A 12,970-nucleotide genomic window follows, 5' to 3' on the forward strand; every position below is an offset into this window, starting at 1 on the left:
GTTTCTTATTTCCTTATAAAATTAATAGTTTTTCCCACTAAGGAAAGAAAATGCTCATACATTATAAAGTGACATTAATAATACAAACTTAAGTTATAAGTCACTCTATTAATAAATCAATTAAATCTCTGGGCATTAAAATCTCTAATCAATTGGATTTGGATATGCATGTTGTTGTCTGACAAACTGGGTAGTTAGACGGTTATCGGTATGGACACGGTTGTGTCGTTTCATGAGCACTGTATCGGATATTATAAATGTGACTTTCACTTATGTATTTGGCATCATTGTATGGAACATTACTGTTATGTATAGAAGCATTTGATGAACGAATAGTATTTTACTTTGTTAAGTTATTATATGTTTCTTTCCTGTTCACCTACGGATTGAACATTTGGCGCCATTGCTAGTTCGAACTAGAGTGGTAGCGAATGGAAGGCCGAGGATAAATGGGAGTAATCGTACTAGACAATCGGAAAAAGAATGAGAATGATGAAACATAAATCTTGGAAGGTGAGCACGAGGCAACCTAGAACTTTCACATCCTGTACCGCATAAGCCTTGAAACCTTTGTGCCAAGAGAAGCCATGGAGAATGAGGTTACATCAAACAATGTGTGGGATGCTATGCACTCAAGCCTAACAACAAACAGATTCTTAGACCAACTTCCCCATCTAGTTGCACAAGCATACCTAGAAGAGAAGAGACGCAGGGAAGAAGTGGAATGAGAGGAATGTCGACAAGAAAGCCTCAAGAATTTCTATTAGGAGAGAGACACATGGCGTCGCAAAACTGAACCATGAGCGTTTGAGTCATGGTGTCAAGCACACTTAGGAGTCTGTAACTGTCACATGAGTCGACATGTGCTGTATACAGATTAAATAAATAAAAGAGTGTTTTTAAAAAAAAAAAAATATAATGGTATATGTCAGATGCCCAATCTCTTAAATAAAAATAGGAACTTGAGGGAGGATGTTGACGAATTACAATCTGTGTAGGGAGATATAATCCAAGCCGAACGAAGGCAGTGGCTAAGACAACTTGTTGAAGAAGGGACTGTGGGGTAGTAAGAGGAATCATCGAGTGTGGTAGAAGGCAAGTGCGCGGGAGGCACATGAACCATCGAAGGTTGCCACAGTTTATCGGAACGATGAATAGAGAGCAACAAGGAGTTACTTGAAGAAACACAACACAAATTAACTGTGCTCGAGGAGACAAGGGAACAATTTCTACATTCATCCCATACACCACTATGAGAGGGAACCCATGAAGAAGTAGGAAAGGAGGTGAGGCCAACAAAACACACCGAGGAACAAGAAAGTGTTGAAGGGACACTACACAGTGGTTAGAGTAACCCGCCGAGACCAACTCCTAATAGTTCTAGGACACAATCGAGTGGTCATCAAAAGACAAGAAACACAATGTCTCAGAAGAAAAAACTCTCGAAGTTCACATGCGATAGGAAGGAAGACCCCATACGGCATTGTTGTACATACAAAACCATATGGACTGCTAACTCGGTCATTAACTCCGATGAGTGGTTGAACCAATTTCCAGCCAGCCTACGGGGAGTGGCGGTGGATTGGTTCGCTGACATGGACAAGGCGAAGATCACCAGATGGAACAATCCAAAGAAAGAATTTCAAGCAGAATTTTGACTACGGGACGACAATGAGGTCGTTGCAAAGATCTAAAACTGTAAACAAGGGAAAAAAGAAACAATATGAGCCTAAAATCAAAGGCTCAAGGATCTTCTTAGCGGGATGGGTACTCAACCTGCCGATGAAATAAAGAAACGGTGGTTTGTAGGACTCCACAGGGCACTGAGAAGGAGGATAAAGATAGTCCCGCCCACATCGTACATAGATGCCTACGACCGTGTGATGAATTTGGACATTGAAGGCAAGACGGCAAAGAAAAAAAAGAAGAAAAGTAAATCCTCATACTCCTTTGAGAGCAACGAGTCCTTTGAAGAGGAAAGTAGTGTAGATAGCGATGAGGAACCCAACAAGAAAGTGCAGGCCCTCCAAAAGGACTTGGAGTGGATGAGGAAGGAGTTCAAGTCCATGAAGGGAACCACTAGCCGTACGAAGGAGGGAGAAATATGGTGTGCGGATTGTAAAGAGAAAAGACACAAGGGGAGCATGTCCTAAAAAGGCAATGTATATTTGTCAGGTCTTGGGTCATTCTACGAAGGAGTGCCTGTTCAACATGAAGACACAAAGCCAACAAATACTCTTCACACAAGAACAACCATCCACCTTTGGCACTGATAATGAGACCTAGGGCAATAATAATGCCACATCCAATGGCTACAGAAACAACTGCCGAGGGGGATGGGGCATAAATGACAATAGGAATTGGATACAGTATGATTCCAAGGGAAGGCCTATAATCCAATGCTAGGTATATAGCCAATGGGGCCACTTTGCCAGAGATCACCCGAAGAATGACACTCAAAAATTGTGTCGATGGTGTGGTTCAAGGGATCACGAAGTCGCCAACTGCCCAAAACAAGTGAACCTCCTTAACACTGACGAGGAGAAAGTTCTTGTTCTCAACTGCAACTAGGCCAAGCAAGAAACGCATCGTGATCCCTGCACGATGAAGCCGAGATTGCGAGAGGCACGAGAAGAAATATAAAGGGTAATGAAGGATACAAAAGATATCAAAGGTGCTACTCCTGGATGATTGGAGGGGGATAACAACTTGGTGAATCAGATGCTACAAATGGAGGTGCCCATTAGACTTCAAGAACTCTTACAAATGGTACCACAATTAAGGACGACATTATTGAATTCCTACACAAACTCTGTCAGTCAAGGCCTTTGTCTCACAGGTGTCGGCCTCACCTAGGAATGATCCCACTTCTAACTTAGGAACCCATCAAAATTCAGATGCTCTTTAATCACCTATGGTAAAGCATTCCACTCCCTAAAGTGTTCAACTGCGTCATGAACAGAATAAGCAGCCTTAGAGTCAATACTGGCCGCATCAACCTTGGCTCTTAGAAACATTGGCCTATGTGGCCTATCATTAGTGCTAGTATGTTTGTCAACTTTGTCAGCTAACTTGCCTCGAACCTCAACTCGAACCTCTTTTCCATCTCTATATCTAATACCATATCAGGTTCTATCCTCAGCTCGAGATCTGTGCGAGCCAACAGAAAAATCTCAAGCCCTCTCCCTACTTTGTCCCTATGGAAGTGCTATCTCTTGCAGTGTGTTAGACAGTTGTTGCAATACACCTGTGATCTGCTACTATCAGGCTGCTAGGTTCTTGAATGTCTGCATAGCCTCTCTGTCAATCTCTGCATCAGCATCTCTAACTCCTAAATTGCTTGAACCACTCAGGCTACCAGTAGACCCAAATTGTATCCCAGGCTTAGCTTGCTTGGGTGGAGTTGTACAGCCTCTACGGGTATAGTGCATACCCGACACAAATCTCCTATCATCTCCCATGATACAAAAAAAAAAGAACTAACGACTCCTACACAGACCACTTACCAATAATTTTTGAGCCCAATTCCTGTAGGCTGGCATGAAACCGCTCTGATATCCCTATAAAACCCCTATATCTGGCTTGGACCGAAATATGTGAATTTTTCGTGATTGTGGGCCCTAAGTGTAATTCTGGAAATATGAGCTTAGTTTTTTCATAACATCCCATTATAGTCAGACTGATAGTAATGACAAGAACACTTACATCGAATGGGCATATTCCATTTCCAATTCCACCTTAGCATAATTTTCATTATGATTTCTCACAAGAGGTATAGAAAAATACTATTCTAGTAATAACACTCTATGGCCACTCAAAAGGATCTATACTAAGACATGAGTTGGAGAGGTAATGGCTGAATGTATCAATTTAACCAAATTCAAACAACACAGGAAGTGCTTATACAAAAATCTATAGAAGCAACTAAAATCAGAATTTTATTTAATTGAATGGAACTTGTAGTTGGTAGAGCCAACCAATTCTTAAGATGAACAAGTCTGCTCAATTCCTCTAAAACACAGACCCTGTTTGTTAACCACAGCATTATGAAAAATGGTATCAACAAAGCATTCAACGGGAGGCCCAAAGCAATCAGCTCAAGCACACAAAATCAATCTCCAGCCTTTTGCGATTTCAGTATGCAGCTGCTTATATGCAGATGATTAATCGTTACAGAAGGATCCCAAATTGTGCAATTAGAAGAATTGCCTACAACATGTGACAATCGCCCAAAGTGGTATCTCAACTCACAATCACAGCATCACCGCAAACACAGATTCGAACCATTCAATCCCACCACTCAAATAAGTGTATGGATGCCCATCTATAAGCAGTATTGAGCTCCAAATGTGCAGAAGTTTATGTCAACAAGAAAGGAGAATCCCGATTCCAACCAATGGGAATTCCTTGTGCCAAATTTTAGTTCGAAATGACCCCCAGTTGCAGAATCTTAGACCTCCAAACTCCAGCGTCAATTCTGAGGATGATTATCACAAATTTGCAGAATGAGATAATGCCCCAATACAAATATAGCTTATTCAATATTTTGAAAATGAAAGACGACTGTTATCAGAGAAATGGGCACCTAAAATCAGAATACCCACGCATATAGGAAATTCCAACTCCAATGCCTTCCAAAGCTACAGGACTAATATAAATGGAAGACGTCTATAAATTCAAATTTGTCCAACTCTGAGTTAGATCCACTATACCTCAGCAGTGGAAGCTCCAATCAGCATATAGCCCTTATACTTCAGCAAAAGCCTAGAAATCAGTAAACTTAGAAACTCCCATACAAAGCAACAAATGAAAATAAATATTCAAGGATCCTTTTTCCGATGAAATGAGCTCATATTTATAATCCTTTGTTGGCAAAAGTTTCTCAAAAGAAGTCAATTGCAAAAATTGCGAAAGATTTCCAAAATAACTCAGCTCCTAAAACATTCCAACACAATTGTTTTAGTAATATCTTTTAATGACATTGTTATAAAATATTGCTATAATAATAATGGAACTTTAATTATTAATTAATAAATAAGAGCTCATGCAATCAGTAACCACATCCATTGCAGGTGACGACCAATTTCTAAAGCCACCCATTGCACTGTCAAAAATAGAAACTGCCAAAAATAGACTTACTAAAAATAGTTTTTCTACAATTGGGACCCCCTTGTCACTTTGTTTGCTCACAAGGATCCCTATTATGAGCTAACTCCATTAACTGCACAGACTTGCCAAAAATGGGAACATTACGTTACATTTGATGTAAAATGTGTTCCAGTCAAAGTAACAAGAATCGGAATCGGTAAGGCCGAATTGAATTGTGAATCGGCCATGAATCGGCAAATCAAAAAAAACCTTTGAAATTTAGCAAGTAACTTATTTCATAAACTGTTTATCGCTAATTTGATTCACCAATTCACAAATATTGTTTGGCTTGAATCAAATCACCGAATCGAGTGAATCGAGTGAATTGCCATGATTCTTGGAACTATGGTTCCAGTAACGTGCAACATAAAATAGAGAAAAAAACAACTATTAGATACATCAAAAAAGAATACACATTATACAATAAAAAAATTAGAAATTGTAAGATACTATTATTTTAAAGTTAAATTACTAATTTGAGTTAAAGTTTAGTTACCTTAAGCAACTCCAAACGTGATAACATTTTGAATATTCGTTTAGTCATGTGATGGGTTGTGATGGACATGTGGTTCTCCACAGCTTCTTCATACACCTCCTTGATCCACTCAATACTCTTCCCAATCTTTTGTAGCATAAGATTGAAGGAATGAACCACACAAGGTGTACAAAAACAATCATGGTATCTCTCTTCAACCAACAAACTAGTAGATCTACAATTCTTTGTGTTGTCCATTTCAAGTTGGACAACATTTCTAGCACCCACTTCTTCAACGACAGAGATGAGAATATTAGCAATAAATTGCCCATCTTTTACTTCCCTTTCACAATCCACTTCTTTCAAAAACATTGCCCCTTCAGGGGACACTTGCAAAACATTGATCAATGGACAATTTCTAGTATCTTTCCAACCCCCTGAAAAAATTCTAACCCTTGTCTTAATCCATGAATCCTTTATTGGCTTCAATTGCTCATCAATCAACTTGACCTCTTGATCCAAGAAGGTGGTTTAATCTCTCAAAATCGGGAGATTTATACCCTGCAGGAGCTTTATTAGCACTTCTCAGCATCCTCTTGAAATATGGAGAGCAAACAAGATTAAAAGACAACCCATTTGCATACAAGCATCTTGCTGCATCAATGTCGACAATTTCCCTACTTTGATTTTGAAATGCATTTTCTAGTGGTCCCTTTCTTTTGTGTGTAAGGGGTGCTTCATTTTGAGAATCGAGGGCAGCTTTGGTAGTATAGAAGGGGTGGTCTTCTATCACAACAGCTGTGGTGGATTTCATTCTCTTTGCTCTTTTTTTAATTTTATTGCTACTGCCATCAATGCTATTTTTCCTATATTCTTCTCTCTCTTCTGCTTCCTAATGCTCTTGAATATATGTTGATGCTAATGAATTTGGCATAGATGCATTTCTTTTTCCAAGATATTTCTTGACTCCTCTTCCAGAGTATCCACACAAATGGCCCACTACATGAAAATATGAACTATTGCTTTCTGCATTACAACCTTGACATTTCCAATGAAAAACACCTGGAAGAGGACATACAATATCCACAAAGGAAAATCAGAATGGGGTTCTATTCTTTGTTGGGTATTGGCATTGGCTACTGAGAAAGAGGCAGATCCCATTGAAGTTCCTTTTCCTATGGCAAGAAATTGTTTACATATTGAGAATGACATTTTAGGGAAAATATTGGCTAGATCTTATTGACAATGAAGGATAAATGAAAAATATAAAAAGCTTAAACAAAACAAAAAGAAACTAGAATAAGGACTTACCTCTTCGTGTCATTGTAAGCTTACAAAGGTGTAGGAATGAGGCACAAGCACTTAAAGATAGCGCTCAAACCAGTCTAACAACGCCTTGTACAAACAAACTCTTGCTCAATCACCGATTTGCTCTTGCTGAAGACAGACTAATCTACTTACACACCACACATGAGTGTTAGAAGCCATCATAAGCCTTTCACTTTCTCCTTTTAGTAATAAGGAATTCAAAATATTATTACATATGTCAAAAAATGTCACTTTTGCGTTGCTTGCGGGGTCCAATTTGATGCAATTCATTACTGGTTCAATCTGTTTCTAGACAATTTGCTTGGGTTCGATGCATGATGGGACCAATTCGAACTTGGAGACAAAAAATTGAACCCAGTTCAAATTGTACCCAAACCAGGTACCAGTTTGAACCTTGGCCTGGTCCAAAGGGCAAAGTAACGAACCAGGGTAACTAAGCTTATAAGTTATTCCACCTAGGGAGATGGGCCCATGAACTTCTTATAACTTGTTATTATAATATAAAGTAATAATAATACTCACTTTAAGATTAATTTATTTAACCCCAACTTAGAAAATATTTAAATATTTCCTAATTTATTTATAAAACAGTAATCTGGACTCAAAATTGGAGTCTGACAAAAGCCACCTAATCTTTGATGATGCCCGACTCCTACAGGCCAAATTATAGTTCCTTCTAAAAATTAGGGACCCCTCCTAAAAATTAGGAGAATGTCTCCAATCAACTAAACTGCTCAAAAGGGATCCTGCTCTGCTCCATGGTCCTCAAGGTGGTCAACAAATGAACTGACAAACCTTTCTATAAAAAAGGAACCCTCGTGAATGCCCAAAGGGGCTCACAGAGCACCTATAGAACTCCATGACCTTCTTGGCTGAGTCACCTATCCTCGTTGTTGACCTACAAGAACTCGAATGATAGGTCAACCCTCTGCCAGCTGCTGATCAGTCTAATTAAGAGACATTACACAATTGATTATTGATAAGATCAGAAGCAACACTGTTATTGTTGCAACTTGCAAGAACATATATACAAATCAGAGATGCCAACTCATATTGCTGTAAGCAACATCTTCTCGCAGACAATTGTATGCATTAAGCATAATGATCAGAAACAACAAGCATTAATAATAAATAACAACTGCTTGTATAACCAATCTATCATGATAAGTCATGAGTAATAATTGTCACATTGTATATAACACAGTAGCATATCAGATATCACAATTTCCATTGTCAGCTTCACAGTTATGTCATATTCTGCAATAACCAGATATTGATCATTCTGCATTAAATATATTTATTGCAACTTGCATGGATATTGCATTTTCTACTATCGCTTTTCTCAAGTTAGATTTCAATTAACACTGTGGGAAAGGAAGATTGAAGTAACAGTCCGTACATTCTTCTGATACTCAAGAAGTGGACATTACAGATATAGTGTAATGCAATAACCATCTATCGTCAACATTATTCTGGTTTACATTGACATTATGCAACTTTGGAAGAATACCAATTTTTAAAGAATGAACTTATCTAGTTATTTAGCTCCCCGAGTTGGCGAACACAAATGCCACTATTTTGAGGTTTGCCAATTTCGAATGCGAAGATGAATATAAATACTTTGACTTATCTATGTGCATATATAGTTATGTTCAAATTTCTTAATATGTGATATGCATGTATAATTCATGCCCTTGTCTTTATCTAATCCATTACTGCTTACATGATACCAATTGTTACTTGAAGCCATGTAACATGATGAAGGACAATAATGAATAAACATATGAATGACAAGCTCAATGATTGACATACATACCAAAAATGTCTGTCATTCAACAGCTTCAAATAGACCAATGCAGGTCATTTTAATTTTGATTTCCAGATGGGAATATGATATCTGTAAAAAGTTGCCTCATCTGCACACATGCAACTCTCCAAATTTTTACAATCTCCAGATTGAATTGGTGAATGGCATCATAAATTCAACCATGCAATTACTTGTCTTGATGTCATCTTGCTGATTAAATGAATCAATGCAACCAATTGCATAATATAAGTACACATGTAATCTTGAAAAGTCATGTGTGCAGGTGAAAATGAACAAGAGACGCCATCACCCATCGAAAAGGTCTTGGATTGCATAACTTCTGGTATCAATGTTGCCAAGGTACAGGATATTCTTGAGCAGGGAAAGAATATAATTGCAGCATTTCATAGTACTCTTCAACCTGGAAATTCATGGCAAGGTATTAAGATTCAAAAGGCCATACATCTATTTTTCATATTTAATTATTTGTTGGCTAGATGATGTATATTGATCTCGTTTTATGTTTTTTGTTCACTAAGGAACTTTCTTGTGTGTCCTGCAGTTAAGTTATCAGCTTTTCTAGCAGTCCGAGCATTGTGTGGAAGGCTTCGTCTCGCCACCTCAGAAGCTAGTAGCATGTCTTCTGATGAAGGGGCTCTTGTAAACACCTTAATCATTGAGGTGTGCTTTAATTATATGATCGTTAAAATCTATTTTCGTTAAGTTTTACACAGACAGCTGAGCTGCTCTGTAACAATGTCTGATATGTTTATTCAACTCTTTTGTGCAATTACAGTCCTTTCAAATTCTAGTTCCACCAATTCTGGAATGCATAGGCAGCATAAAAATTGCACAGGTACTTCATGCCTATAACTTTCCTTTCAAAGTATTTGCTTATGCTATGTTCCAATTTAAATTACTAATTACTTGCATGGTATTTGTGTGACCTTTAAGATAAACATTTTTTTTAAAATTCCAAAGTCAAAAAGAGATTGTCTGGACGGCCTCTTAGTACTATCCCACTTATGGTGTTTGTGTGACCTTTAAGATAAACATTTTTTTAAAATTCTAAAGTTAAAAGAGATTGTGTTGACAGCCTCTTATTATTATCCCACTTCCTGTAATATTCTGAACTATGCTAGTGCTAGAGAATTCTCAGCTCTTTTAATATATTTGTTTCCAATATTGCCGAAAATATGATGTTTTCAGTGTTGTGAGCTCATTTAATTCCCTTCTTGCATATTTATTCTGTTCACTTTTCTCTTAGTTTAGGATATCACCGATGTGATAAGTATTTGACATAAACTTGTTTCTTTTAAATGACAAGGATCTATTGTTATGCCACTAACAACGTTCTGCTTCCTTGCAATGTCATATCTTTTGTGAGTGACCCCATACATGATCCTCACTGCCTAGCTTAGAATGACAAAATGGCCATGAATATCTGAAATTTGCACTGTCAAATTGGATAGTTATGCTTTATCAATGTGAAGAACAAGTCCAAAGTCCAAACCTTGGAAAATATTTAATTTCCATATAGTATGGGATCTAATGATCTTGGGAAGCTATAGCTGCACCAGAACTAGGGTCTCTAAATACTTTTGAGCATTTTCTACTAAAATTGTATTTCAACTAGTTTTTCTTCTATTAGTTGTAGAGTGGATTGTCCCCTAGAGTGGGAAGGTTCTTACACAACTCTTGTCTGTCGATCAATCAGCGGTAAAGGAATCACAGGCAGAAGTAGATGGGATCACCGGGCACAACATAGGATCTGACAGTAACATCGTGGCAATAAATCAGATAGACAGGTCACCCAAAATAATAGAACAGCAAACAGGTTTTGAGGGGTCTCTGGGCACAATGCTATCTCTGGTACCAAAGTCATGGTTTTGGCAAATGGGGATAGAGTAGTGCAAAGTAGCCTCATTAGGTAGAATCAAGGGAGCTTTCCCATTCTTCCAGGGCCCCCAACTGGGCATATGAGCCCTTTCAATTCTGGAGAAGCAAATGGCAATATACCAATAGGCATCTTGAGCTTTCCACAAGTCAACGAACCGACTGCAAGAGGAAACTATATTACGTGAATGCTAAGCAATACAGAAGAATAATCAGATGAAGAAAGATATGGAAGATTAAATATGCAAAAAGAGGGAGGCTGGCAGCTATACTTCTGAAACCGGTACCACACGTTCCAGATAACACGGAGACGGTGGAACAGAGTTTGAGGTTGACTGAACAAACTGAAACAGATAAGCAGTTTACTGCTCTCAAGAGTAAAGAGAAGGTAGATGACTCTCACACGATGGACACAGGGGGGGTGTGTTGCCAAATAACTATAGCCCACGAAGACACCCATGAAGTGGTACTTGAACATCTTTGTGAATGACTTGGTATCCATGGAAGAGAGGGTGTGGGCGCTCGAAGAGAAGAGTCAAACAGAAGATATGAAAATGAAAAGGTTTACCGAAGATAACTGGAAACTAACAATGGAGGTCAAGTCAGTTAGAGAGCAGATTCAGAAATTGCAGTTTAGTATGGAAAAAGGGGAGTACGAGCTGATACTGTTAAGGAAAGAGTTAGGGGAAAAGAAGACAGCAGCAGGTAACACTGGAGGAGGGGGGACTAGGGATGGAGACAAAGACCGTCAAATGAAAAATATACAAGATGCCATGGCCAATATGGAACTAGAAGAGAACCAACTTAGAGAGCAAATTGAAGAAGTTAAGTCATGGGCTAACATAGTAAAGGGGCCAGCAAACACTTCTAACGAAAGCATAGAAAAACAAGTTCGGTGGCAGATTAGAGAGGGAAAGGAAACAAGCGAGAAAGCAACAAATATCGTCGTCAAAGGGCTAAGAGACTATGAAGAATAGGAAAACACAACAAATCTAGTTAAAGACTTCTTTAAAGACCAATTGGATTGGCATGGAACAACCATACAAGCACAGAGAATCGGAAAATGGATAAGAGGAGGCAAGGACAAGAATGTTAGTGACAATGTAGAATGCAGGAGACAAAAATAGAATCCTAAGTAATAGAAAGTTTCTCAAAGGCACACATATACATCTTGATGATGACCTTACATTAAGTCAGCAGGAGGGAAGAAGGAAGGAATGGGAAAAAGTGAAAATAGCAAGAGAAAATGGTAAATGGGCAAGGCTACGAAATGGCAGAGTCCAGATCAGCAACAAAATTACACACAATAAATAGGGACTCAGGCCTACCCAGAAACGTTTAACTATAGTCAGCTGGAATTGCAGAGGTTATCCTTGGAGAAGAAGACCTGGGTTAGGGCCAATAGCTAAATGTAATGACATCATTATGCTTACCGAGACTCATGAGCACGATGGATGTAGGGTGCTAGATTTTGAGGGATATAAAGAAGGTATCGCTGTGGAATGAGCGGACAAAAAATGGTAAGGGACATGGAGGCATCACCGTTTTAATTGCCGTGGATCAAATTTATAAACTTGGAGAAAGAAGATGTAAACAAGCAGTATATATGGATAAAAATAACAGAAAATCAGATTTGTACAAATTTTGGCTGTCGTTTTAATCAAAGAAATGTGGAGCAAACTTATAAACTTGGAGAAAGAAGATGTAAACAAGCAGTATATATGGATAAAAATAACAGAAAATCAGATTTCTACAAATTTTGGCTGCCTGCTACTTTGCCCCTAAAGGCTCAACAATGTATAAGAAACATAGATTGGACCGAGAAGAACCGTTCACTGCGCTCAAAAAAGACATTGCCCCTTTTAGCTCCCTAGGGGAAATAATGATATTAGGCGATTTCAACACTAGGACAATGAAAAACCAAACTCTCAGCCTTAAGGAGAGCTACAAGTAAAGCAGAGACCCAATTTAGCTAGAGGAAGAGGGGACACAAAAATGGGAAAGATCATCGCAGGACAGCATGGGAAAAGTCAATCCCTTTGGGGCTGAATTACTAGGTTTATGTTGCTTATATAACATGGTCATATGTGATGTTATGCAAAATTGGCCTAAATCAGGTGGAATCACATGCAAAAGACACAATGGACAAAGTGTTGCAAACTATGTCATATGCTCACAAGACTATGTCTCAAAGATAACTAACTTTGAGATAGAGGAATGCCCCATAGAGCTAAAGTTTGATCATAACCTCATCTTGATAATGGTGGCCACTCACATTAAGGATCAACATAATGTTACAAAACTCTTACAAAAGA

At 38.4% G+C, this 12,970-nt stretch overlaps 1 protein-coding gene across 2 annotated transcripts in view; it reads left to right on the forward strand.

The window, feature by feature from the left end:
- The window catches only part of LOC149541374 (ARM repeat superfamily protein), a 348,244-nt gene that overhangs the window by 298,027 nt on the left and 37,247 nt on the right, over positions 1 to 12,970 (forward strand). For both annotated transcript variants that reach the window (XM_089796637.1, XM_089796638.1), the window contains exons 31-33: positions 9,043 to 9,198; positions 9,322 to 9,440; positions 9,556 to 9,615. In XM_089796637.1, the coding sequence (XP_089652763.1) occupies positions 9,043 to 9,198; positions 9,322 to 9,440; positions 9,556 to 9,615 (335 nt within the window). The remainder of the gene's footprint in view (positions 1 to 9,042; positions 9,199 to 9,321; positions 9,441 to 9,555; positions 9,616 to 12,970) is intronic.

This window comes from Cupressus sempervirens, chromosome 8 (assembly GCF_028749045.1).
Source record: "Cupressus sempervirens isolate cs-2001-9-10 chromosome 8, ASM2874904v1, whole genome shotgun sequence".
NCBI classification, from domain to species: domain Eukaryota; kingdom Viridiplantae; phylum Streptophyta; class Pinopsida; order Cupressales; family Cupressaceae; genus Cupressus; species Cupressus sempervirens.